At 46.4% G+C, this 27,509-nt stretch overlaps 2 protein-coding genes across 11 annotated transcripts in view; one reads left to right on the top strand and one right to left on the bottom strand.

Moving 5' to 3' along the window:
* IntS3 (integrator complex subunit 3) overlaps positions 1-199 on the top strand; it is a 12,096-nt gene extending 11,897 nt beyond the window's left edge. For all 3 annotated transcript variants that reach the window (XM_011640132.3, XM_011640133.3, XM_011640135.3), the window contains one exon: positions 1-199. This exon is cut by the window's left edge and continues 2,808 nt beyond it. The gene's annotated coding sequence lies outside the window, so the exon portion shown is untranslated.
* A 747-nt stretch (positions 200-946) lies between these two features.
* Positions 947-27,509, bottom strand: part of gro (TLE family member transcriptional corepressor groucho) — a 60,133-nt gene continuing 33,570 nt past the window's right edge. For 3 of the 8 annotated variants that reach the window (XM_089083578.1, XM_089083580.1, XM_089083581.1), the window contains 11 exons: positions 25,544-25,606; positions 25,378-25,452; positions 25,146-25,178; positions 24,289-24,651; positions 6,937-6,990; positions 6,282-6,473; positions 5,391-5,606; positions 4,876-4,943; positions 4,495-4,773; positions 3,545-4,148; positions 947-3,224 (listed from right to left, as the gene is read on the bottom strand). In XM_089083578.1, the coding sequence (XP_088939704.1) occupies positions 3,117-3,224; positions 3,545-4,148; positions 4,495-4,773; positions 4,876-4,943; positions 5,391-5,606; positions 6,282-6,473; positions 6,937-6,990; positions 24,289-24,651; positions 25,146-25,178; positions 25,378-25,452; positions 25,544-25,606 (2,055 nt within the window). In that variant the 3' untranslated portion in view covers positions 947-3,116. Of the gene's footprint in view, positions 3,225-3,544; positions 4,149-4,494; positions 4,774-4,875; positions 4,944-5,390; positions 5,607-6,281; positions 6,474-6,936; positions 6,991-24,288; positions 24,652-25,145; positions 25,179-25,377; positions 25,466-25,543; positions 25,607-27,509 lie in introns of all 8 variants that reach the window. The other 5 variants (XM_089083579.1, XM_089083584.1, XM_089083583.1 and 2 more) reach the window with 5 other exon arrangements.

Below are 27,509 nucleotides of genomic sequence, written 5' to 3'. Positions count from 1 at the left end.
GAGAAGAAAGAAAGGTAAAAAGAGGAAAAAGCAAGCCTGTAAACATTTAATGTTTTTAACGATCTTGTACACACGGAAGAACATGTAAATACATGAATAGATTATCATAACGCGAGTATAAACATTTAATGTTTTTAACGATCTTGTACACACGGATTACACGTAAAATGTAAATACATCGAAAATTATCGAAAGCAAATTTGATATCTTGTACTTACTTTCTCCTTCTCTCGATTCTCCTCCTTCCATCAAGATAGTTTTATGTATATTAATAATAAATTGTCTCGCCGCAGTATTAACAGTAGTGTTAGTACATACTTTCTCTCTTTATCTCATTTTTTTACATCAACTATCATTTGCCATTTCGTGACGTGTGCTGTAACGTTTGTTTTGTCAAACAAAGAAACGCGGTGATTATTTACGTCTGCCGATGAATAATATTTCATTCGCGATGACCCTCAACTCGGATATAATTGCTGCTTGCATTGTACACGTTATGCTATTGTGCAAAGTGACTGATTCATCATGCAAATTCTAACGTTCCAAGCCCTAAGAAGGCGCATAAAACTCATTTTCACTTGTCATACACTGAAAAAAAGAGAGAGAGAGAGAGAAAGAGAAACTAGAAAAACTCAACTTGACGCGAGACAATAAAGAAAATCATACTATAAAAAGTGTCACATATTATTATTGCTAAAAATGCGACGGAGAAAATGGAATAGATCCTTATTTATTTCAAGAAATTTGCGGATACGTCATCCAATTAGTTACATGACATATCTTTCCCTACATATAATGCATTAATCAAAACCTTTCAATTCGTCATGTATTCGCCAGCAAGACGAGAACCGCGAAAATTTTAGTCGCCAACAAAGCTCAAATAAAGTAACCATCTGTCTCCCTTCAAATTTCACTTTAGCAGCAGTTTCAATATATGCCAAGAACGTGTAATTTCACGAATTTATTTCACTTCGATAATACATTGCAGTTCGCGCTCGTCTGCCTGTCGAGAATCTCATTCGGCTAATTTTTTCGGGCGAAGATCAATCGAAGGCAGAATATTACGAAATCGGTTTTCCTTTTTATTTATTATATTTTACAATCGGATAAAACGTCTCGAATTGTCATCGGGTTTTATTTCTGGTTAACGCAAAGACATCTCTCAATTCTACGCAACGTCGATATTAAAAGATTTAATTAGCTGGTATTTTAACTAATGCTAAACGTCGCGAGAGAGGTCGCATCCGCTTCTATTGATCTCCGCGTATCGAGTGTCTCCTAATTAAAGTAGAGAAATAGTTCTGTTTCGATTGTGCACGGGGGGGGCGGGGAGGGGGCGGAGGATTGTACTTTACATAGGTATATTTAAAGAGTCCGAAGTACGCCGTTACAGCGACGTACACCGTGCATCTCGTTTATAATCGTTAATCACAATCGTCGAATATGTACAAGGAGTTCTGTACAGGGATTCGTATTTGCCATTCGTCGCCACGCATACGCGCTATATCACGTAGAAATTCGATTATTACACATTAGGTATCGCACTATATTTTTACGATGCAAAAAGGTATTCGTTCATAAACTAGTTTACGCCACGGGCTGTCCTCAAACCAGCGACAGCCGTGACATTGACACCGACAGGATCAGGAGACGGCTCGAAGCCCGATGTACCGTCGTCTCGCTCGACGTGCACGACAAATTATTACTTGATACAGTGCCATTTTCTTTTCTTTTTGAAAATTAGTAGAGATAATCGTTAAACCGATTGGAAAAATCTAACAATCTGCGCGACACTGATTATTCATAACGAAATTACATCAATAATGATATTTTTCAATGATGAAAATCTGCGGCAATCAAACTCTAAAAGACACGTCGTAAAGACGGTATAGAAGACATCCTACACTTTTTACATGCTTCTCTTAGATTTCTTTTACGTTGTTCAGAAGAGTAATGGGAAAATAATGATTTGTTTGAAGATGTAAAAATGACAAAAGTTCAAAATGATGTCCCGAACGATCGCATATCCATTTACTAAAAAGCGTAATGCGATTTCTCGTGAGTAGGCCAGGCTAATCTTGACGCCTTATCGCTTTTTATCGGCCGTTCACTTTAGGCGCGTTATAATCTTACATTTACGTAATTAATTACAAAATCATATATAAGATAAATCTTAATTAAATGTCGATACTCGAGGGGGTGAATAGTCTAGAGCCCAATACAGGAAAAAGATGATACGAATTGAAAAAAGCGGTCGAAGCGTCTGTCTTCCGCTGCGACGCACACGCTGCGGTATCTTTTAAAATCGCAACATGCATAAAATGATAATACATACAACGCACAAATGATAATACATAGTAAACATCGAGTCACATTAGAACGTGTATTACAACGGAGAGGAACAGGCCGCTCGTCTTTCCGAATATTCTCCTAAAATTTATTACACCTCGGGAGATAAAAACCTAACGATTTGTTACGCCCGCATGAGATTTCCTCCTCGAACTTTAAAAACTCGTCCCTCGGGATATCGGCACAGAATCAAGAATCACCCTGTATACTCTATCATCACCGTTTGCGAAGGCTCCTTTCGTTTACTTTAGTGCGTACGCGAATCCATCCCCGGTCGGATGGAATGTCCGTTCCACCGTCAACGCTCGTTGTATTTCGCGCGGACAAACAGAAGTTCCTTCCGCACACGCGGAAACGCACGTAGGTACGCACGCGTTCGGCGGAATAGGGGGACACGCACGTGCGAAATTAATATACATCGCTGATCCCGCTCATTCATAAACACACGCGCGCGCCACACACAACACACACACACACACACACACACACACACACACACACACACACACATTCAATTTTTCATATCTCTATTTGTAATTCCGTTACAATATAGATTCGCGTATGCGTAATATGTACACATTTATCAGTCGCACGATCTAAGACTCTAAGGCTGCCGAGAGTTTTTCCCCAGTTTGCGGGAGCTCGTCGCGCGCCTTCTTTCCTTCCTCGCGAAAGGGGAGAACACACATTAACGAAGTCCACGATTTTAACGTCATTAATGCAGGAAAGGCAAGTCTCTTTCTTTGTTTATTATAATAGGAATAGGCTTAGTAAATCACTTCGTATACAGTGGCCTTCTTGTCGCCGGATCCGGTCACAATGTACTTGTCGTCCGCGGAAATGTCGCAGCTCAGCACCGACGACGACTCCTTAGACTGCAAAGTTCAACAAAAATATTGGCAAAGAAAAATTTAGTTAATTCAATTTATAAATTAATTTGCCATTTTTAAAGAATGGGAAATTTTTCTTGAAAACGTCCGCAATCAAATCAAGCTCACTTAACAAAGTTTTAAAAAATCCAAAAGAAGAGAGAAAGAAGTAATTAGGCCCAAAAGAAAATAAATATTACGTTCTATACATTTCGCATGTTGTGGTAAAATTCTACAACGCAATTCGCTTTCGTCGAGGGCGAGACGAGAATTGAATCTCTCGCAGAAGGTATAAGTTATTCAAGTCCTCTCATTCGAATACTTGCCTGAAATATTGAAGCACCGTACGGCGTACGCCACGCGTTCAGCAGATTGTCCTTGCCGGTCGAGACGAACCACTTGCCGCAGGAGGCAAAACGCAGGGAGAGCACGCAGGAGTCGTGCAGATGCAGCTGGTACTTGTCGGACTTGGTCGCGTGGAGCACCTCCACGTTCGAGTTCTCCATCCCGACGGCCAGCCACTCGCCGGTGGGGCAGTAACCGAGGGAGAATATCTGCGAGGTGAAGTCGTGCTGCTGCAATTGCCGGCCCTCGCGAAGATCCCAGGAGCGCACGGTGTTGTCGAGGCCGCCGGTCCACAGTTTCGACCCGTCGGCGGAGATGTCGATGCAGGACGCGCCGTCAGTGTGGCCCTGGAACTGCCTGACCAACGTCTGATTCTGCAGGTCCCACACGGCGATATTGCCGTCGCTGCAGCAGCTGAAGCAGACCTTTGAGTCGGGCGAGATCGCCAGGGCGTAGCACGCGGGCGCCGACGAAGTCAACTCCGCCTTGATTCTAGGCGTGGGACTCGCCAGGTCCCAGATACTCAGTTGGCTGGCCTCTCCGCCGACGATCAGGGTCCTCCCGTCGGGCAGAAGCTTCACGGACCTGAAAGATCAAAATCATTAATTTCAATCACTATAAATTTTCCTCTTTTAGCTTTAAAAAACTTAAGTCTGCTAAATACAAAGTTTGATTGACATCTAACTTCTAATAATTTTGTTTAAAGAAAAAGAAACGAGATTCATTGTTTAAAATTGTTTAAAATTCAAAAACTGCCTTTGTCTAACTACGTCATTTTTAACAAACTCGAAATGTAGTGGTCCAGAACGAAAATTAAATTATTCCGATCGGAAAAGGACTTTACTCGCCGAGGTATATTTTTATAAGTCGCGATCCCTCGGGGATGTCCAAAGATCAACGGGATCTACGACTCGCTCAGGACGACTCTCACCTAATGTAATTGTCACGTTGCAAACAGTCCAGCTGCGAAACTGGTTTCACGCTGGCGCTGCCGACACTTTGGCCGATATCCCAGACCTTGACGCAACCTTTGCCGCCGGTGTAGACGTACTTGGTCGGATTCGAGATCGTAACGGCGCAGACCACCTCGCCGTGGGTCAGAGTGTTAATCTGACGTGCGTGACGGGGGATGCCAGGTCCTACCAGAGCATCCGTGGGGAATGGTACGGGCTGCAGTTGGCCCTCGCCGTTCATATGATAGGAGTACGCCCTGCGCGCAACGAAATGCAAATGATCAACGCACTCTTATCGCGATACAGAGGCAGACTTAAGAGTAACCTAGTAACTTAAAACCAACTGTAAGATTACATACGGTTTGCCACCTGCGATGTTGTTCAGTCCGTTACTCGCGGGTATCCTCATGTGACCGTCGAAACCGATCTGCGAAAGAGACGAGTTACTTAGTACCGTGACGCGGAGGGATGAAAAAAAATAAATAAAGGCACGTCCGTTTAGCACAAAAATGCAAACTAAATGGCCTTAGGAAACCGTCCGATTTGAATGATTTTTGCACGAGTCTGATACGCGAGATTGATCGCGCCCCAAGAGAACCCCCCCACCCCTACTCTTTTTAATTATTCGACATGCGTTTCTATAAAATTTAAATTTCATCGGATTTGATCAGACGGAAAAAGTAATATATCGTTCTCCAGAAAGTAGAAGTCCTCGTAGGATTGAAAGAAATCACGTGTAAGCGGTTGCATTCAGAAACAATTCGAACGTATTTCTTTTTTTTTTTTTCTTTCGTCCGCACATGAAATTTTAATTCAATTAATCAATGAAAGCGTGGTAATGTAAGGACTAAGGTGTTACGGGGTCGTGAATCACCATGGAGGGCCGCGCGTATGGCAAGTTGCTGTATGGCGAGGGCGACTGCGGCGGCTCATTGCCGCGGGATGGCAAGCCCTGATAACCCTGCGGTGGCGTTTGCTGCGACGATGGCGGATGATAGACCCGCGCCAAGGACCCAGGGATGCCGCCCATAGTTGGCGTACAACTGCGCGAGCCCCTCGCCGCCGCCACAGGTGTACCCGGCTTGTCGACCTGGCGAACGCACCTGGTGTTTGCACCCACTTTTGCAGACGCTCACTGTGTCGCAATCGTACTAAGCCTTCTCGACCGTGCCGATTGCGAATTCGCTGACCGTGTCAGCCGGTCGATACGCGATACTTTCTTTCCCTTCGTTATCACATTTCCGCGGAAAATCACGGCGGCAGAGAGCCGCTGCCTCGAGACGATCGAGCGAATGAGTAAAAAAAAAAAGAAAAAGAAAAAAAAAGAAAAAAAAAGAAAGGAAAAGATATGCGCTCCGTGTTGTTATCATGTGCCACGGAGATGATATCCTCAGGAGTCGCCAGACGCGCAAAGAGCCGAAGCGACGCCCTTGACTGAAAGATCTTTCGACAATTTTCATTTTGTAATATGCGCTACTCGCTTCTCGGTTACAAACAAACGACGCGAGAATTTTGAAGAAAAAAAAAAAAAAAAAAAAAAAAAAGACAGAGGAAAGAAAAGAGAAAGAAAGGAACGTCGTCTGACGACTCCAAAGTCGATCTCTTCTTCTTGCGTGGTACTCTGACGGGTACCACGCAAGAAGAAGAGATCGACTTTTACGTTCGCTCCGCGGAAGGGTGGTTTTCGACATTTATGAGCGACACAGAGTGTCGCGACTGGGCCGGGTCGCAGCGCCGAATAAGCTTACTCTCCGCGAGATCTTACATCTTTACTTTTCAGAGACGGTGTACTACGGGCGGAGGAGCTGCCGCTGCGCGACGGCGGCCTGTCCTTTACGGATGCCGAGCCCGCCCCGGATACCGGTCCGCCAACGTGGCCCGGTGCGCCCAGCTTCTCCAGGGTGCCGTTTTCACGTGGATCCGAGTGCTCCCCGTTCGCGTGCGGCGACGACGCCTCCTTTCGCGACACGCAAATATCAGGATTTTCGTTAAGTGAGCACACGCAATATCGAACTCAAGTAGCAGCAGCATGCGAGAGTAGCGCGAGTCTCTCAGGACTCAGCAATAAATATCTTTATCCGCGTGTTTTTTTTTCTTTCCAACTTGTTTCTTAGCTTCTCTCTCAAAATTTCTCAAAATAGAGATTTCCAAAGATAAAAAAACTTGGCTCGAAATTATTCCGCGACGTTCCCTTTCACGGCAACGTTAATTTCAAATACGCACAAAAAAAAAACAAACAAGAAACGTGAAGTTTAAATTTGAATTTAACTCGCATGCACAGCGGTTAATTATGAAAGATAATTACGTGTGGATAAGTAGTAAATTATATAAATAGACACATTCTGTATAAAAAAAAAAAAAAGAAAAAAAACTAATAGACAAGCAGTGCACTCTTTTTCTGCTTAATGACAGTCTCTTACCTCGTTCGCCACGTCGACGACCAGGTCCTGATCGCTCTTCTCAGCGTCGCTCTCCTGAAAAGTCCGAAAGAACGACGTGAGATGATGATAACGAGCCGCTCTCCACGTGAGCAGCCCGGCTGCCGGCAGTCTACCGAGCCGAATACATCAACGAGCTTTTGATGTGCACCTCCGTCCAAGTAGACGAGCAACTCGACCCATATTCCCGCGCGTCCTACTGGCGGACGCACCCTCAAAGATGCATTATTAATCTTGATGCCTCGCTCGCTCGCGCGACGCTCCGATTGTGCTCTGGCAATAAATTAACGGCGCGAATGTCTACAGAGGCAACCAGTAAGCTGCAACGTAACCGTCGTGTACCGACGTAAGCCGATGAATGTATAATCCGCTCCGCAGTCAAGACGATTTACGATTAATCAAATAGATGACAAAATAAAAATGTGGAAATATATAAAATCGCGCCCCTCTTATTCCTCACGAGTTTCATCCTCTCGCGCCCGCTCGCGGTCTCCGCTCCGGATTCAATTTGACACAGCAGCGTGCGAGTAATTACGGGGAAAGTTATCGCAATTACCTATACGTTTGATTACTCGCGAAACAATTTGCGGGTATCGCGCACGGCGTTTATCTTATACCGGGTTATATCTACAACAAGCCCGTTACCGTCCCCGCAATTTTGCCGACCATGCGGTCCGTGTGGCACGTACAGCCCATACGCGTATATCGCGCACGACTAATTTACGTGGCATTTATCTCGTAGCGCTACTTATCGGTTATCTTTCACTTGGTACAAGAGCGACGGGATAGCCGCGCCTCGCCCCGCCTCACCTCACCTCACCTCGCCGCGCCGTTTCTCCTCAGAAACGCGACGCGTAACGAGCTCAAAGCAGGGCACGCGATAGTAGCATTGCCCGCCTAATGACGTAATATTATCGCAACGCGTGTAACGCCCCATCGATGCACCGTGCGTCTCATACCGCCGTACGTGCACACACGTGCACGACGACGGGGGAGATTGTGCGTATGCACACGGCTCGCATACAGACGCGCACGAAACCACCTGTGCGCGTCGCGACGTTTTAAGTAATTCAGCCAGCGGGTATTTAAAAAATTCTCCCGCTAACTACCGCACGTCGCCTAACGTGATCTTATCCGACGTCCCAGCGCATGCATAAATTATATTCGACCGCCGGCACGCCGACGAAAATTGTCCGCTCGCTTTAAGAAAAATTGAAATCGCGGATTAATAAGACCTCAGAATAATTAAGAGTAACGTAAAATGGCTACGAGTATTTTTCAAAGTGTATCATTAAATCTCTCTCTCTCATATATATATGTATATATATGTCTGAATATCTTTTACACCGGGCATCACCGCGCGTTTAGATTAGAAAAAAAAAAAAAATAAATCTCTTAGATCAGCAAGCTAATCAGATTAAGTGGTCAAATACTGTATTAAAAGGTTTCCCATTTTTTTATAATTATTTGTTGCTCTGCTTTCCATTGATGCCCAAGAGAAATTTTTTGCTAAAGAACGAGATTCATTTCGCTTGATTCTTTAAAGATCAATATTTTTAAGAGATACTGGAGTGAGATATAACCGGACGAAATAATCGGAAAATACTTTTTGATGAAGATAGCCGAGTGGATTTCCGCGAACAAACGCATTAAATGAACCGCGTGATATTAACTGGGCTACTACAAAATCTCGATCTGACTACGCCAGATATCCTTGGCAGCTGGAGAGGGATGTTTCGAGCTGCTGGGGACACGCAATAAATTTGTGTACGGATGATGAGCCTGGGTAAATAGAGAAGGCAGTGTGGTGGTATTGATTTCAGTGGTATATTACTCGCAGTGGCGAGAGCAAGGGGGTGCGAGGTGGTGTTCTAGGGTGGCAACGGAGGAGCGCAGTTATGAGGGAGATCGAGGGGCGAAGGGTGACCAAAGAGAGCGGGAGAGAAGACCGAAGGAGACGACGAGGAAGAAGGTGGCCAGGGGGTGAAGGCTGTCTTCCATCCCTTAACCCGCTCGTTCTAGCGTTAAATATGATACAAATGTTATCATCCCTTCTATTCCGTTCTCCTGTTTCCCACCCGACGGCGACGTCGGCGGCGGTGGCGGTGGCGGCGGCGGCACACGAACCACGAGCGACCATCCTGACCCCCGAGTCCTACCACCCCCTCCTCATCGGCCTCGTCCTTCGCTTCCGTACCGCCGCCACCCACACCCCTGTCTCTTTCTCGTTCTCTCTCCTCCTTCCCCCCCTCTCTCTCTCTCTCTCTCTCTCTCTCTCTCTCGACGTTGCTTCCTCCGCCAACCTCTTCCCTCGTTTAACCCGGGGATAGCGCGGGGATGACGGTATTAAGGGCAGCTCTATTATTCGACCACCCAACCACTCGACTCTTCGCCTCGAGAATTCTCGAATCCTTTTTTTTTTGCTCCCTCATCCTTCTCCACCACCTCGGCTCGTTCTTTCCTCACTTCGCCCTTCGCGCGTCTACCCTAGGTACTTTTCTGTTACGGTCCCTCCGCTACGGATTCCTTCTCCCTTCCCACTGCCGAGGTCCTGTACCATCGTTCCGCGCCAGCCACCTTCTATCGAGGTCCTCTGTAAACAAACGCACGAGAGCGAAAGAAGAATCGAAGGCTTTCCGCGTCCCCTCGTCCCGCTGCCTTCTGCTTCTTCTTCTTCTGCCTCTTCCTCTTCCTAGTCTCGTCTCCCGCTACGCTGCTGACTTTCGCAAAGTTAAGCGAGTGGCTACGATGGGAAAAGCAGCGTGTCCACTCTCAGACGGGAATGGAATTATCCGACCATACGAGCACTCCGGCTATTGCGCCGCATACGAAATCCGTCGCGTCCGCCGATTGCAAATATACGCAGGAATATCATTTGCACATCGACACTTAATTCTCCCGCTCCGAGGGATAAACTCTCGTAAAATTCTCATGCAAATTTAATTACTTCATACTGTACTTCACTCTGTAAAATTCTCTTCCGTGGCGTTTAACAGCTGAAGCAGCTGCAAAGTACAATACAGAAACCACGTGAACGCATTCGTTGATGATGTAATTCGAAAAAACCAATTTTTTTCAAAATTTAAATTTTATCTTTAACCTTAATTTTAAGATTTCTAGGTTTTAGAGTAGAGATTGTAATAGAGGTTCAGTTTAAACGAATCGAGCTCCTTGTCTGAAAAACTTTGTCTGAAAAAAGTAAACAATTTTTTACTCTTAAAAGTTTAAAAGAGAAGTTTTTGGCTATCTCCAATAAATTTTTTTTTTGTAAGTTGTATAAATTGTAGGTTAAGTAATATCAAAAGAGAATGATCTAACTCATTAAAGTATCAAGCCAGATGTAAAAATTCTAAATAAAATCGAAAGTAGAAGAATTTCGATTCAGAATGTCAAAAAAAGAGATTACATCGTATGAATATTTAAACAATTATGAATTTCAGAGCAAGAAGAATTAGTCGTTATGCGACTTCTTATATTAAAACGTGACTCGACGATACGATGTACGAGGTGGAGTATGTTGCGTACTCGGTTCAAGGCGACGAGGCGCTAGCAAGCATTGTCCCATAACTTTTACGGAGATGACCGCTTTTATGTTTCGACGCGAGGACGCAGTAGAGATGTATTAAAGCGATTATGTCGCGCGCGCAGGATGTGCACGAAGAAACGAGAGGCGACGTACGACGGGGGATGGGGGCACGTTCGTCGACGGCAAAAATCATCCGTCGTCGAGAGTAACGGTAGGTCAGAAGTGTCCGTCGTGGTGAAAGAGGATAATAAAAAATAATACGTTTCTCTCTTTATGCGCTAAGAGATCACGGAAACTTTCTGAAAATGTTCAAGCCGAAGGATATAGAGATCAATCGTTGACGTGTGAAAAAAATCGTCGGGATCACGTTGATGCGTTGATGCGAACCAGAGATTCGGGGGAAGAAAAAAAACGCACACGCGACTATCGATATAATGACGAGGGTCGATAAATGACGAGAAACCCGAAACTTCGAGGCTGGCTTAAAACTAACATCGAACTCGGGCAGATACATGTCTTCTGGCGTAATAGTAATCTCGGTTTCGAACTTTACGAACTCGGAATCCGTTTCACAGAAGAGACAGTCCGGTTTGGAAACCGACGCCTCGCTGAATGCACCCCTTAATGTACCCTTAATGCAGATCGTGTACGCGCATCGCGAAAATTGATGCGTTTCGAGACTGCGACCTGGAGGTGATATTTCTCTTGTTTTCCTTCTTGTCTTTTTTTCTCTCTTCGCACGGCGACGAGCGGCGAAAACGTATTAAAGCGTTTTTCCAGCGCAAAGAGGCGCAAGAGGGTGAAAGAGTCACCCGGGAGTGGAAGGAAAAGAGACGAAGGTAGAGACGAGGGTGAAGAAACGGAAGAAAGGGGTAGCAGTCGTTGACGGAGAATTGGGATGGTGGGGGATTTAGCTCCGGGAAAAATGGTTGTAGGGCGGAGAAGAAAATAAAGGGGAAACGGTTCGTATGAAAATGTAATTAGGGGAAGCGTGGAAAAGCTCAGCTCATTGCGGCCTCCACCCTTTTATTCTGCCACCTTTTCTCACTTCTTCCGCGCTCTCCTTCTCTTTCTATCCTTCGCGCAGGTTTGCGCCTTTTATTTCCTCCAATTCCTCTTCCATCCTCGTGCGATTCCTCGTTGCCACCAATTATGATTCATTAATCGCGGCATGCGCGCCGAAATGGCAAAATTTATCAACACGCGGAAATTTTATACTCACGATACGTACAACTGACGCAATCAAATTTATTTCCCGTCGGTGCAAATCTTGCGTTAATTTCTGTCGAATACAGCTCTTAAATCGATTACGGTCTTTTAACAATTACCATTCACGGGATAAAAGTACAAGTTACTTAAAATCAGACGTGCAAACAGACGTGCAAACAACAGAAAGATTAGGTATCATATCTCAAACTTTAAAAAAATTTTTTTATTAAGCTTCTTTATTTATATTATTAATATATATTTTTAAAAAAATCATATATAAAATAATAATCACGTATAAAATAAAAGATGCTGTAATGATACAAAATACGCGATGCTTGTCGCCAAAGTTTTATTCAAAATATTCCCCATGAAAAGAAAACATGCAACGAAACAATTGAATTTTCTATTAAGTACTTTTAAGTGCTTTTATCTCTGAAAATAAGAAACACAAGACTAGTACCACTGTTCCAGGGCTCAGATATCGTTACCGGTGGCAGGCGTTCGATTACAGAATTTCGAGACGTTGGCGTCGCGACACGTCCCGACGTCTCGCCGCCGGCATTCGATGTCTATCGTCGCATCACGACATTTTACGTCTCTCAAAGATCGTTCGCCGTCTCTCGCTCGTCAGTCTTGCGGTCAGACGCATACGTATCTCCTCCCGTTTCCGACGAACTTTCCCTCTATCTCCCTTTTCTTTTTTTTTTTTTTTTTTTTTTCAGACCATAGTTTGCACTTCCCATCGGCGATCCTTTATAGCTCGTAAATGTTTTTCGGCATCGCCGCTGTGTGCGAAAATTAAATTCGAAAGTGGCCAATAGCCTCGCGCCGCGAGAGAGTGGCGAGAGGGGGAGAGGAGGGGGAGGGGGGGACATGCGGCGGCAGAAAGAGAAATAAAAGGGGGAAACAGGCGGGGAAAAAAGGAAGGAGAGAAACTGAGTTCGAAAGAGGGTAGGAATGGTAGGGAGGACCTTCTGCTCGGCGAGAGGATTTCAACAAGCTCGTGCATGTCGTTTTTCCACGGTGTAGAAATTTACGGGCTCCTTAAGCTCCTTCCGCGCCGAAAGCACATTTGCTTCTGACATCCACAACAGTACCCGCTCTTACCACCGTCCCCTTCGCTTACCCCCGGATTTCGCGCGCATGTATGGGGCGTTGGCGTTTTACTAAAAGCGCCGTGTCTTGCCAATGAGAGTCGTTTCTTCAACACGACGCTCAGTCGACAAGCATTGCACGCGCGCGCGCTAGTACTGTTTCGTAATTATTTTAATATCATTATCGCGTCATTCTATTTTTTTTTTTCATATTCCAATTATTTATGCCGATACTTCAACTTTAGAAAATATCCTAGAAATTATCGATCTTATTCGAAAAATTGAAATATCAAAAAAAAAAGAAAAAAAAAAGAGATAATATCCCGCGTGTACGTTTAATCCTTTCATCAACCCTTTTCAGGTCACATAGCGATACCGGTCGCTCCGGGTCCAAGATACCGATACATTTGTCCGATAATTACGTGCGGCGCGTGAAAGGGGCGGCTCGCCCTCTCGTCATTCGATAAAAGCGAATTACAGTTAGTCCGCGCGGCAAAGCTCGGTGCAGCAATGCGTCGCCGCCGTGCGACCACCAACAACGAATATTCGCGTCTCCGCCTGCGCGAGCGAAGTAGTAGTCGCTTCGTTATAAATCCACTTGTTGTTATGCCAAGCAGCGCGAACGCGGCGCCGGGCGCGCGATATTAAACCTCCTATTAAACGTTCAATCAGCGCGTCCTTATTGCCTCGCTTTGAACAGTATTCATAATTACCTCCGGCGAGCAAGGCACGAGAGGGAGGAAGAGGAGAAGAAGAAGGGTGAGAGGGAGAGTGGTGGAGGAGAGTGCCAATGATAACTCGATCCTCGTCGTCAAACGATTATACTACAAAGAGTCACCAGCGTCGACGACGATAGTGCCCGTTCACCTTCTCATTCCCTTAGTGAGCCACCCTCGGTAAAGGGCCTGGCCGAAGGGTGGTCCGAGTGTGTCCCGAGTGTTATAAAGAGCGAAGGAAGCATTCTCGAAAGGTGCGAAACGCGCACACGTATACACATACAGGGGAGCATCGTGAGGGAGGAGGCAGAGGGTGACGCGAGGCGAGAGAGCAAGTCGGAAAAAGGGACGCGCTCGTTCTCTCGATGCACTGGAAAGAGGAAAAGGAGGAGGAGAAGGAGGAGGAAGTGGGCCGGCAGGAGGCGTTAGCTCGGGATACGCGGACCCGTCATACAATAAATACGATATTTGCACTCCCGCTCCCACCCTATCCCCCCCTACCCCCCCCCCCCCCCACGGCCCAACTCCATCCATCCATCCATCTATCCATCCATCCCGTGGTGCAGGGAGGTGACGGAGGAGAACGAGGCGGCGGTTGTACTCTCTCCGTGGTGCACAGCCAGGGTTCGGCTCCGTACGTAGGGCGCGGGTGATGGAAAGGGGGATGGGAAACTGGAGACGGGGGTGAGTAGGTCGCGAGAGGAGCGGGAGAGAAGGTGCTCGGATGGGTGGTGAAAGCGTTGGTCGGTCGCGGCGAAGGGACGCGAAGCTCTGGCGCGAAGCGAAACGGCGTGGCGGTGTTGTGCGTGGTGTGGCATGGCGCGGTGTGCTGCTGTCGGTGGGCGGGCGGGGGGGAGAGTTGGCGATGGTATAGATTTTTATGTCTGCGAGAAATACAAAATGATGGATATAAACCTCCTCGCCACGTCGCCGTGTTCCCTACCTCTCGTTCCCTCTCTCGTTGCCTCTCTCGTATTATCTATCTGTCTCCTGTTTCTCTTTTTCTCACTTTCGCTCTCTCTCTCTCTCTCTCTCTCTCTCTCTCTCTCTCTCTCTCTCTCTCTCTCTCTCTCTCTCTCTCTCTCTCCCGCTCTCGCTCTCGCTCTTGCTCTCGTTCTCACGCGATCTCTATCCTATCTCCTATCTCTCTCTCTCTCTCATCCTTCGCCCGTTCTCCACACACTCGCCGAGGGTAGTACACGAAGTAGTAACACTCGTGTACACAACCGCGCGCGACCATACGCGTCCGTGCGCGAGATACACGTACACGCGCGTTTCACACGAACGACGCGAGCCGACCGTACAACCTCACCTCGCTTACAGAAGAGGAGGAGGTAGAGGAGGAGGAGGAGGAGGTGGAGATGGAAGAGGAGGAGGAGAAGGAGGAGAGAGAGGGTGAGGTTGGTGGATGGAGGTCTCTTTCCGCCCGGCGCTCACGTTTCCCCACACCCCCGCGCGGTCACCCCTGGCCTCCGAGAGCAGCCGCGAACCTAACCCAGCTCCCCTCCGTCTCGCCGTCCTCTCTCCCCCGCACCGCCACCAACCCCTTCGGCTGTACATCGAGCGGCCCCCGCGCCCCGATCCCCTGCGGAAGCTCAGAGCGAATGTTTTGTCATCATACCACCCTGCACGCCGCCCCCAACTCCCCGAGCAACTGCCGGCCTCCTAGCACCCTCTGCCTGCGCTCCTTCCCCCCTCGCGCCGCCTCTCTGCCCCAAGGCGCCGCGGCAGATACACTCGCAACCACGTACACACCTCGAATTTCCGCTTTAGGTATCCCAAGTGCTCCTTGTGCACGTGTACGTATGCGTTTCGTCGTTGACGTCGAGAGGGCCTCGTTTCGATGTACGTACGTGCATGCACGTGTGTGCACAGAAGAGTACAGAAAGGCGTCAAAGCGCACCGGTGCATGCACGAAAGTGCACGCTCGCGAGCGTGTGTCGATTCGTAGGCGTTTCTTTGATTCAAGGCTGATTTTTTCCGCCCTTACAGTCACCGTACTCGCGATATTACGGACCGAACGCGAACGAATGCGCGTTAACAATGTTCAATTGCAAACTATCGAGATTGATAATTGTATTATATTTTCGTTACGTGTCGCGTATCTGTCATCATCCGCGATGCATGCAACGCGATTGTTAAGATCATGATTATAACTTGTGCTATTCCATTTTAGAAACAAATACCGATACCACGAAAACCTCTTACGTCGTTCTAAAAATAAACCGTCAGGCGAGAGGAGAGATAATTTCTTAAAAAAGTGAAAAATTAAATTATTTTTTTTTTTGATGCAACAATTTAGAGTTTTATTTTTCGTACAATAAACATAGCCGCAACGTCAATGAAAAATGTGTATCCCGCCACGATAAATGCATTATCAAGAAAAAAAACATTCCGTCCATTAATGTTAATATTATTTTACGTCTCAACATGCACGTTATAACGCGGAGTTTATAAAAGCTCTGCGAGAGTTTTCGCAGGCTTTCGTTGACCGTCTTTCTTTTCATCGCCCAAGAGCGACGGCTTTTTTTCCCCAGCGCATCTCTCTTTCCTTTTCCGTGCATCGAGAAAGAAACGCATCTGTGAAATGAGACACGACCATCAAGAGCTACCCTTCTACTTTTCACGCGTCCCAATCAATTGATTGATTGATTACTTAATTAATTCATTAACTCCGTCTGACGCATCGGCTAGCTTCGCGTCGCGCTCTCGACGAGTTTTTCACTTTTAATTTTAATTTATTTAATTTATCGATTGAACAATCGCGAAATCTTATTTTTTCCCCGAGTGTTTTTCACTTCTACGGAAATTTTATTTGAGACGTTAAAATTTTATTCCTATAATTCGCTTCGGTGTTTGAGGTGATAAGCCTAATGAAACACTATCGATCGGAACCGAAATGGAATAACGATAGGGTTTTCGATACCGCGTCGAGATACCGCGTCGTAAAATAGAAAAAGCTTTGAAATTCGTAGTTACGCCACTGGGTTGGCCGCTACAACCGAGATCGTCGAGATCTTTATATTCCTGGCGAGGAGAGCTAGTGGAAGCGGCATCGAGGGATGCAGCAAGGAGAGGTGGCGGGACGGGAGGAGAAGGAGGAGGAGGAAGAGATGAGACGGTGCGGAGAATAAGGAAGAGACAGACACACACAAAGACCGAGGAGGGGGGGGGGGGTGAGCGAGACGGAGAGAGAGAGAGAGACATCCCAGCATCCCGCCTCAGCGAGAGGAAGACAAGTCCACCGACGTCTCTCACGAGCGATTGTGAGAGGTCGACAGAGCGTTTTGTAACAAGAACCCGCCCGTCGGAGATATCGACTGTTCCGAGCGCTCGCGTCTGAAAAAGTAATAAGGCGCAAAGACGGATATAAAATTTGTTACGCCGACCCGAATTGATGAACCCCCGGCTCCGGCGGGAACCCCTTGAGACCGGGAACTCATTTTTTTGTAATCGATAACCAAGTTATTTACCACTTAGCGCTCGGGTGAATGACGATCGGGGGATTGACCGGCAAGAAATGGCATCTGGAAACGCGGACTTACTTTCTGACTTTACAGATATTTAAAATCAATGCGAATGACGAAAGTGTAAAATTCCTTCGGCGGAAAGATTTTCTTTATCTATGTCCTATCGACACACGTCACAAAATATTATTAAAAGATGACCTGGGTGTCTTTCTCTTAAGATCAAAAATTGATTCGAATTAAAAATTTTTTTTATACAAAAAAAGAGCCGTAACATAAATGAGAAACGGGACTTGGCAGAAATAAGACACTGTCTAACAATTCATTTTTCAAAAATCGATTCAAATAATTTTTTTTTTTTAATAAAAAGAAGATTCGTAATGTAAATAAGAAACGGGGGGGGGGCTTGATAGAAGTAAGACGCCGTGTAATAATTAATTTTTCAATGTATCGCGTATCATAAAAACTGACAAGCGCTCAAGTGCCGAGGAATTTCAAGTAGGCAATAAGGTAACAAAGTGCGAATTATCGAGTGCAAGGGATAGCCCGCGAACGTGCGCGGCGCGAATCGGAAATAGCGCGGAAGGATGATGGATGAGGGATTCTCGTGGACGCGGGATTCTCATTAGTACCACTACGCGCAACTAGTTAGAAGTCCGGTGGCGTGGTCGAGCGCGAACAATAATCGACCAAGAAGTGCGCAGCTGGCGTCGCGTAATATTCCCGGCGAACCGGTATTATTGTTATCTAATCGACGCCGTTAATACGCGGAGGCGGATCGATAGTCGCGATTTAGCACGACGCCCGCGGTCAGCGGAAAACTACGATCTTACGTTCGCCAGCTGTGAGACCGAGGTTTCAATCGCTCGAGGCAACAGCACCGGGTCTCCGACATTAATAGCGTCCAGTTTTGCATCGCGCCTCCAGCTAAGAGGTCATAAAAATATTGTCCGATAAAAGCGCCGTAGAAAATTTTAACAGACTCGAAAAGACACCAGGAGAAGTTTTCTAAGATACAATGCTGCCAATTTTTTGATGTTACATCGATAAAACAAAATAGTCGAGAATAACGATACAAAAAGATAAAACGGGAAACACTCGAGAATTTCTTTTTTCTAGAATTTTGATTCGCGAGTTATAATTATGGGGGGGAGGGAGGGGGGGAGAAAAAAAATATATATTTGTTTCGCGAGAGTTATTGCGCGAGATCGAGAAGATACGAGTAGTTTCATCGTTCGCGTTCGACAAAGACAGTGGTAGAACGACGACAAATCACACCGAGGATCTTTTCAATTTCCAGCAGAAGGCGCAGCCCTCTCAGCGAGTTGACAGGTGGAACAGGTGAAGGGCGGAGCGTCGGCGCGCGGGGGTCGGATTGCATCGGGGAAAAACCGTGCTCGTGAAGTAATCGAAAAATACAGGAGCGGATCCATCAGGAAGTCCCGAGTTTTTTTTTTTTTTTTTTTTTTTTTTTTTTTTTTTTTTAATATTATATCGGCGTTGCTATTCGCGTGGAGCGAACGCGAGTGAGTTATATTATATACGTATACAGTCGCGATAGAGGGAGACAGATAGAATGGAGCGAAGAAAAAAAGGGATGGGGGAGAAAAAAGAGACAGAATGAAAAAAAAGGATGGTGATACGTATAAGAGCGAGGGTGGACGTGGTTGCGGGGAGAAGGGATGCGAATACAAAAACGAAAGAGGAAACGAAGCTGCGCTAGAGAAGAAGAAGAGCGAGACACACAGAGCACGGGAACAACGTACCGACTGACCAACGGGGTTGGACAGTGACGAGCGGGTAGGTAGGACCCACAAAATAAACTGAAACCAGCCCCCTTTTATCCCCCTCGCGCTATCCCTCGTGCTCTCATTCTAGCCGCGTCACCTCCGCCTCCGTGCCGCCTCACCTCTGCCACCTCCACCTATTCTCCCGCGATATACCCCCCTCGTGGCCCTCGTACTGCCAACTCAACCCCCGCTCGCTTCGTCGACCACCTCCGCGCAGGTGCCTCTCTACCTCGGCCAAATAAATTACACCGCCTCGTGACGCGAAAAAATCCAACGAGTTGCCAGAGAGTGAGTGAGTGGACGAGGCAAGAGGAGGAAGACGAGGTGGAAGGAGGACGCGCGGCGTCGGGACGAAGAGGATGGACGACGGGTTGCGCGACGTGCGGGAACGAGACGGAAGAGGGCACATCCGAGAAAGAGAACGCTCTCTCGCGTTCGCATGGGGGAGGGAGGAGGTGCAGAGAGAGGGTGGATAAAGGCCAGCACGCGGGGCGGAAATAAAGAGAGAACGAAAAAAGTGGAAGAGGTTGGAGGTGGAGGTTGGGTACCGTGGTCCGCTTTAATTGGTTCGACGTGGTCAGATGAAAAATTCAACCACCCACCCATCCCAACCCGTCCCAACTCTTCCTCCTCCTTCTCCTCCTCTTCCTCCTCCTCCTCCTCCTCCTCCTACTCCTCCATCTCCACCTCCTGTGCTTTCCACTGTCTTTCTCTTTTTCTCGCTATCCCGTATCGTTCACTCTTTCCCGCCGCCTAAATTCCCACCAGATGAATCTACCGCACGTCTACGCGCGTCCCGATGTCTGCAAGTTTCTCCGGATCAAGGGCGAGAGGCGACAAAGTTAAAGCAGCCGGCTTCAACCGCCGTCTTCGTAAACACTCAGCATCGATTCCACCTCGAATTCAACTACTCCCATTCATTAGCGCATCTAATGCCGCGCGAATTTCGATTAATCCTGCGAAAGCCGTGAACGCTTGTACATTTAGTATTACGGTAAATAAATGCTACTTCTTCCGGACACAACCGGAAAGTGATAATACTCGAGAAATTTAATACTCGTGGAACGTCGAAACAAAAGTCTAAAAATTCAATCTTGAGAAATCGATAATCCTTTCGCGACAAGATAATTTTCGCAAAGGATTCCAAGAGAGTTATCTGAAATTATCGAATTGAAATAGATTTTAATTAAACAATTAAATTAGATTTTTCTAGCACCTATCTAAACTTATTCCTCCCATTCGTATAACACTGCGTATCTCTCACGCGAAAATTTTGCCATTTAACACATTTGAGATTTTCCGTCTTCAATTTCATTTCGACCGCTATGAAAAATGCACTTTGCTATCCGACACGCTTTTGAAACGTTATTTCACAACGAGCACTATGCTTCGTCGTATTACCGAGACCGCCGCGGGCGCGCGAGGTAGATCCCAGGATTTTATCGGGAATCTTTTTCGCCCTCTCCTCCCTTCGCAACGTAATAGCGCCAGTGACAACGGCCGGGATGACGATTACGAGAAAATGAGGTCACAATCAGACATTCAGGCACAATCGGGCATCTCTCCGTTTACCGTGGTAGCAGTAATTACACCAAGTAAGGCAGTAATTGAGGACTAGATCACAATTCTCGGATCAAAATATTGCCACAGAAGTTCCAAATCAATTCTTTCTCAGCCTCGCCTCATGTCTCGCTTATTTTCATTTCAAATATTATTCTTACATATGTATATATAAAATTGAAATTAATATTTTTATGATATTTTACAAATTTAAAATTAATATTAATACTTTATCAATTTATATTTTATAAATATAAAAAAATTGTCGTAACAGTCATAACAGGCACCGAGACTTTTTAATTTGCCGAGGCTTTTACTTTCGATCCGATCCATTAAGACGAAATAAACCCCTTTCTCGCGATATAGCGATTTCATGTGGGGAACCGGCAGCAGCTTTCGTCGCGACGGAAACAGGGCGTACGGTTGCTCCTTTGATTAATGCTTCCTCGGGGATGAAGCGAAGGAGTTAGGGAGATAGCGGTAGTGTGCTGAGCTACGACTAATCCTCTCTCGGCGTGCACATGTAGGTACGAAGCTCGACGGCAGTCCTAAGAACCTAAGCGTGGACACGAGCGAAAACTCATTTCCGGATGTGCACTTCCTCCCTCCCTCGACCCTTCTCATTCTCTCTCTCTCTCCCTCTCTCTCTCTCTCTCTCTCTCTCTCTCTCTCTCTCTCTCCCCCTCTCTCTCTCTCTCTCTCTCGTGAATTACATACCGGATGTGACGCCGCGCTCGCGTTCTCGGTCAGGCCATTCTGCATTCGAGACACGCGTCTGCGACGGTGGCGGAAAAAGCGCGTTTTAAATACCGTAATTTCAAAGAATCTCCAATTAATACGAAAAAATAAATAAATTCTCAAATCATCATATGAGATACGAGAACAATATTAACTGTGAAAGAAAAGCATTCTCATAAAAATATGTATATCAATATCAATATAAATATATATATATATATATATGTGTGTATATCAATTATCATCACTCTGAAAAAACTTAGGAAATAAAATATTTTTATGAGAACGCTTTTCTTTCACAGTTGATATTATTCTCGTACCTCATATGATGGCTTATTTTTATTTTTATTTTTATTTTTATATATATATGAATATAATCATATATATATATATATATATATATATGAATACACACACACACGCACGCACGCACGCACGCACGCACGCACGCACGCACGCACGCACGCACATACACACACACACACACACACACACACACACACACACACACACACACACACACACACACACACCTCCGTATTACGATTTGTAATTATAAATCGAATGAAAATAGACTCGAACCCAGATTTCAAACAATTATATATAAAATGTTAATAGCATTACAAAATAATACTATTACCTCGTAATGTCATTACACAGTAATGACAATTTTATAACGCCATTAAAATTGCCATCTTCCATTTATCGTGACTTTAACGCGGCTGTGGGGAAATGCAGCTGATGACCGGATCTGTCTACAGTGCCTCAACTTCAAACAAACTTCCCGGCGCTCTTGGGACCGAAGAGATTGCCCGTGTAAACGACGTGTCGTTAGTGCGTCCAGAAAGAAGGGAGGATAATACGGAAGCATTAGAAGTGGACGCGGAGGGAGCTGCGGGCAAGACGCTGGTCGCCCGCGATTCCTTGATTTTCATCAGCAGCTCGGCGACGACAATTGCCCGCGACAACTATACGGTTTGTCCGAGAAGCAATTTTAACGGCGGTAGTTTGAAGTCATCAGAACGCGGCAAAGAACCGCTGGGAAATATGTTCCTTGATAGTTGAAAAGGGCAAATGGACGAGCAAAATACGTCGCTCCGAATTATACCTTCAATCTCTCCCTAATTCAATATCACGCTTACAGAATTGTTGTGTAATGAAATAATTTATTATATATTATTACGGTATGATTCATTTCGTGGAGCGTCCAGCGTTCTTTTTTCACCCGCATGTGGAGGATGAGTCACGCAACGTGAAGAAGGTAACTTCATAAGAAGTTAGGCATCATTAAATCGTTTAGCTTTTTCCTCCTCCACTTTTTCCTATCATCAACTGTGAAAGAGATATAACCCGTTGGAATTGCGCGACTCATCCTGTATAATAGATAGCCACCACGTTTCTCGACGATTTTATGACGTCTTTTAAATAAATAATTAATGCAAATCAACGAGCGCGGTAGCGCGAGAAAGAAAAAAATACCGGGGGGATGCATAACCAGCTGATGAATTCGCGTAAGAACGCTCTAATCGGTAACAAAAAGAAAAAAAAAAAGAAAGAAAGAACGCGAAAGAAGAAGCGAAGAAAAGGCGGAAGAGGCGGAAGAAGATAAAGAGAGATGAAGGGCGGCTAAGTGAGACGCCCGAAGGAGGTAAGGGAGCAACTGAGAAAAATAATCCAATTTAGTCGGTGCGCGCACGACGACCCGGCTAACTGTTCGCCTGTTTTCACGGTTTTTAATTATACACCCGTCTCCTCCCGCCGCCAACCCCTCTGTCCTCCCATCCGTATCCGTACCTCTCGCGAGGAACTCTCGCGTTTTTTGTCCTTGTGACTCAGGACAGAGAAACACACTTTCACGCGGCTTCATTTCGAATAGGTGTTAAGCAAAATAGAGCGTCCGATTTATCCGACAAGAAAATCCTCGCGGTCTACAATTCCTGATCGGCAGAAAATCCGTCAGGACCTCCTTTTTCCTTTTTCCCCGCGACGAACGAGAGTTAATATGATTTCGATGGAAACTTCCGCGCTGCGTGATCGCATTTGGGACGTTCAAGACGACCCCCGTCGAAGAGAAGTCGATACAGACAGCACGCGAGATTACCAAGTATACTTTTCATCCTTCCCCTCTTCCTCACCCCCCCCTCCCTTTTTTTACGGTGAATTCGATGGTTAAGTGAAAGTTAAAGCATCGACTCTTCTATCCTTTATCACGCGGCTCGAACTCGATTCTAATTCGGCCCTTTTATTACTCTTACGTTTACTTTCCAGCGATATAACACGCGCGCTCGCTCGTGCGTCTCTTTATTCTACCACCCTTTGCCTTCTCCTCCCCCGCTTCGACCGTCCAGAGTGTCGGCCGTTTTATCGGCTTTCGACGTCGCTGCAATTAGCATTTTAATTCTCAGCTAAACGCACCCTCCGCCGTAACGCGCAACTTTTCCTACGCCGAGTCTCTCTGGAGTTAAGTGTGCACTGACCAACGAGCAATATTCAATGCAACAGCACGCACCTGCGTTACCGATGCGTTGATTTTTTTCCCCTTTCTAAAGGGGAAAAGTCACAAACAGAAATGACGCTTTGACTTTTAAACTTATACAGAGTGTCTCGGCACTCAACAATTTATACCTTATTTCTGAATAAAAATTCAATTTCCAAATTGTAGAATCTACTGTCACGCTGCAGAACAATTTTGAATCCAAAAAAAAAAAGTAGATCAGTATTTTTTAAACCCTTTTGAGTCGCAGTCCTCACGAACAAAAAATACAAAATATAAATATCTCGCGTTCCTTTTCAGTTTCCAGTTGAATGGAATTTAATTCATATTTTACTTACAATTTAATAATTTAGAATTATTAAAAAAAATTACTAAAGATCTGCATTACTTACTTTGATCTACATTACTTAAAAATCTACATTACTGCATTTAAGTGATTTTCTAAATTTATTAAGTAAATAATCATGAATCTTATCATATATTTATTACTATCAAAAGTTAAACAAGTGAAAATTTCGGGAACTTTTCGCGGTCCTTCTAGATTAATTTCGCGACTCCCACTTTGAAGAATACTACGATATAGATCATTCGGTAAATCAAATTTCAAAACTGTAATGTAAAGCTCCTTGAGTCCGATCGATCGATCCGAGCACATCGGCGCGTCGCGTCGCGACGTCGCGCAAGATCGGCGCGACCGGATGCCGGTGTGTCGGTGCTGGTAAATGGTAAATGGTACTCACGTGTCCTAGCTTCTCCTCCTTCCGTCTCTTGGATTCGCTCTCGAGGTCGGGCGTGCGGCTGCGAAATTTCTCAGGTGGAGAGACCGAGCGATGGCCGAGCCTCTCGTCCGGCAGGGCGATCGGCTTACGGTCCTCGGGCGTCTCCGCGGCCGCGCGATGCTGCTGCAGATCGGCGGGCTTCAGCAGCGCTTGCGCCTGTGCCTGGACCGCAGCCGCGGCCGCGGGATGCGGCGGCGGCGCCAAGTGCGGTGGCACACCCGCGGCTGCGGCCGCCGCGGCCGCACCTGCGAAGCCCAGCAGACCGCCCGGCGGAAGACCGCCGACCACCGCGCCGTGGGGCAGTTGCTGCGCATGGATCTGTTGCTGCGATGTCAAGATAAAAAGCATTTGTTACGGTGGACCTCTCCCCCCTTCCCTTTCTCTCCGCCTTCCCACCGCCGTATTCTTTTTCTCGCGCGCTCCTCTCCGCGTTTGTTTTCATTAACGTTTATACCATTGGTTAATTCACTCGCGTGAGCTACCGGTGATTGACGTTGCGATATCGGATCAATACCGATCCGGTATCGACTATTTCCAATAATGTTTTAAAGTCGCGTACTATCGAAGATATAGAATTGAATAAATGACGACTTTATAAAAATTGCAATGAATAATCTGAAATTAATTGTGTGTAAAACTTTTCGAGTAACCTTTTATTCTTTCTGTTTCTAACGCATAATTTTCCCTTTTCTCGTCGGCAAAACTTGTTACAATGCGATAACCTTAAAGTAAAATCATATAAAGCGGTTGCACATCGTCATTCGGCAAATAAATGCGATACATTTTATGCATCAAGTATTACGTAAAACAACACTCACCAGGAGCTGCTGGAGACCTTGCTGCTGTTGCTGCTGCAAGAATTAGAGGGAGACACGTCAAATCACGCTTAGATAACAATTGTTCAATTACAAAATCAAGTTCATCGATATATAGCACGCGATCTAGTTGTAAAAGAGTTTTTTTTTTTTTTTTTTTTTTCAGGAAACACTTTTACAATCCGTCTCATTAAAGTCGATGACTTACGAGGTTAAGTGGTAAGCGGCTACTTACCCCGATAATGGCGTTCAGTTCGGACATGGTGACTTGCTTCGCCCTTTCCACAGCGTTGGCCACCTGCTGCTGATGCTGCAATGCCATGCTATCATTATCGCGTCGTCGTCACACTCGATTGTGAGATCGCACGGCACGCGTGCCAAACAGAAAGTCAAAGACTCACCTCTTGCGCCAGGAACGGAAGGACTTGCCCGATTATCGCGTTCAACCTCTTGGCAATTTCCGTCTGCGAACACACAAAGGATAATCGAATCAAACGTTATTTCCAAATGACGGCTAATTGTCCCGGGCGATCCGCGTCTTATCGATCTGGCTTCGGGAGCAAATAGGAGTGAAAAAAGAAGAAGAAGGAAAAAAAAATCACGATAAAAAAAATAAAAAGCCCATCGCGTTGTTTTTCTAAGTTGTTTTTCACGTTGTTTACGTTAACGCCCAGATGTGATGGAGACGTACACGCGCGAGTTTCTTTTGACACGTGCCGCAAATGCGCGCGCGTTTTATCAAACATTCCATTAGCCACCTCCATTTTCCAAAGCTACGAAACGACAGATGTCGTTTTCAAAATGACCGATCCATTTGTAAAATTGCACACAAGTAAACGCCGGAAATTTATTCGAAACTTAATATCGTTGCGCGCATAGGTTTATTTACATCGCGCAGTTATGCTTTGAATAATTCGGAACTTAATTGAGAAATCGAGGCCGGGGTGCAACGTGAGGGAGGGATTGCGATACGAATTGTGTGTATATAACGAATAGGACACGCGTGCGGGGTTACATCATGGTAATCACATATCGCATGAGGACGAGTGCTCGACGAACATATGAGAGTGTGGCTCGATTCACCCTCGTACAAGCGGCGGGGGGTGGCTACTCATTAATGTGCGTCGATCGAATCGGATCGCGATTAAGCTCACGATTGCCACGTGACTTTTTGTACGTAATATGAAAGAAATATCTTTGTTCTTTTTTCCGCCTCTCTTGTCCTCGGGCCGTGCCAATGACAATTTCGAATAAATCCCCGCCTTTTCTCGTAACAAAATTAATAATCGCACGGAATCTCCGTACAGTTATATTTACATTAATCGGCTGAATTATTTCGTTCAATCTCAAAACGATTCGCGACGGGAAATTGGCGAGGGTGAAATCACGCGTAATTATTTAGTAGCAGGTTTGCATCGACAGAAACGCCGCGCCGACGTCGCCTCGGCGCGGCGATATTTTCACGTCAGACGAATCGGCCGCGTAGATCTGAAAGTTGAGAGACCGAAAAAAATGTCATCGCCCCCACGGGGGAACAGAAAGATGGAAAACTGCCGCGTCCACGTCAGTTCGATTTCGCTCTGTTCGACAGTAGGTGGCAAAAGGGGGCGGGAGGGAGCGAGCCGGGATGGTTAGGTGGGTGTAGAGAAGAAGGGCGGGCGACGAAAAAAGGTTCGACGAAAAAATGGACAGAGGATGCGGGGGGGATAGTGTCGGGGATTGCGGGAGGTGGTCGGAGGCGGCGGTCGAGAGACGAGGAGAATTTGCAGGATGCGGGCGACGCGGAGCGAGTGTTGTCCAGCACGAAAAAATGGTTATTCCTTCTCGAATGTGCCCGATGCACATGCACGTTTTCCCGCAAAACGGATGGCCGAGGTGCGGGCTGGACGAGGGGACGGGGAGCGACAGCAGAGAGAACGAAGTGAGTTGACGGGAAGGGAAGGAGGGGGGGAGGGGCGAGAACGAGAAAGGGGATGGAGATGACCGAACGGGAGGTGGAGGAGGACGTGGTGGATGTGGAGGTAGATCAGGAGGAGGAGGAGGAGGTAGAGGAGGAAGAGGTGGAGGTAACATTGAGATTAGCAACGGGTAAAAAATCGATGTCATCGCCCCCAGCCCTCGCGCTCTCTCCGCTCTCGCTCGACTCAACCCTCTGCTACCTCCACAGGGCAAAATAAAAGAACTCGAATACACGACCCCTAGGAGGGTGTATGCGCGCGCGGTGTAGGTGTTCGTGCGAGCAAGCGAGTGCGAGCGCGATTGCGACTGCGAGTGCGAGCGCGAGTGTATACACGCGCGTTCTCTCTCCTCCTCTGTTGCGTGTCCGCTCGCGCGCTCGCACGCTCGCACGCTCGCACGCTGACACGT

The sequence above is a fragment of the Pogonomyrmex barbatus genome, unplaced genomic scaffold, assembly GCF_055798465.1.
Source record: "Pogonomyrmex barbatus isolate J1 unplaced genomic scaffold, ASM5579846v1 scaffold7, whole genome shotgun sequence".
Taxonomy (NCBI): Eukaryota; Metazoa; Arthropoda; class Insecta; order Hymenoptera; family Formicidae; genus Pogonomyrmex; species Pogonomyrmex barbatus.
This window is presented reverse-complemented; position numbering and strand designations above follow the sequence as displayed.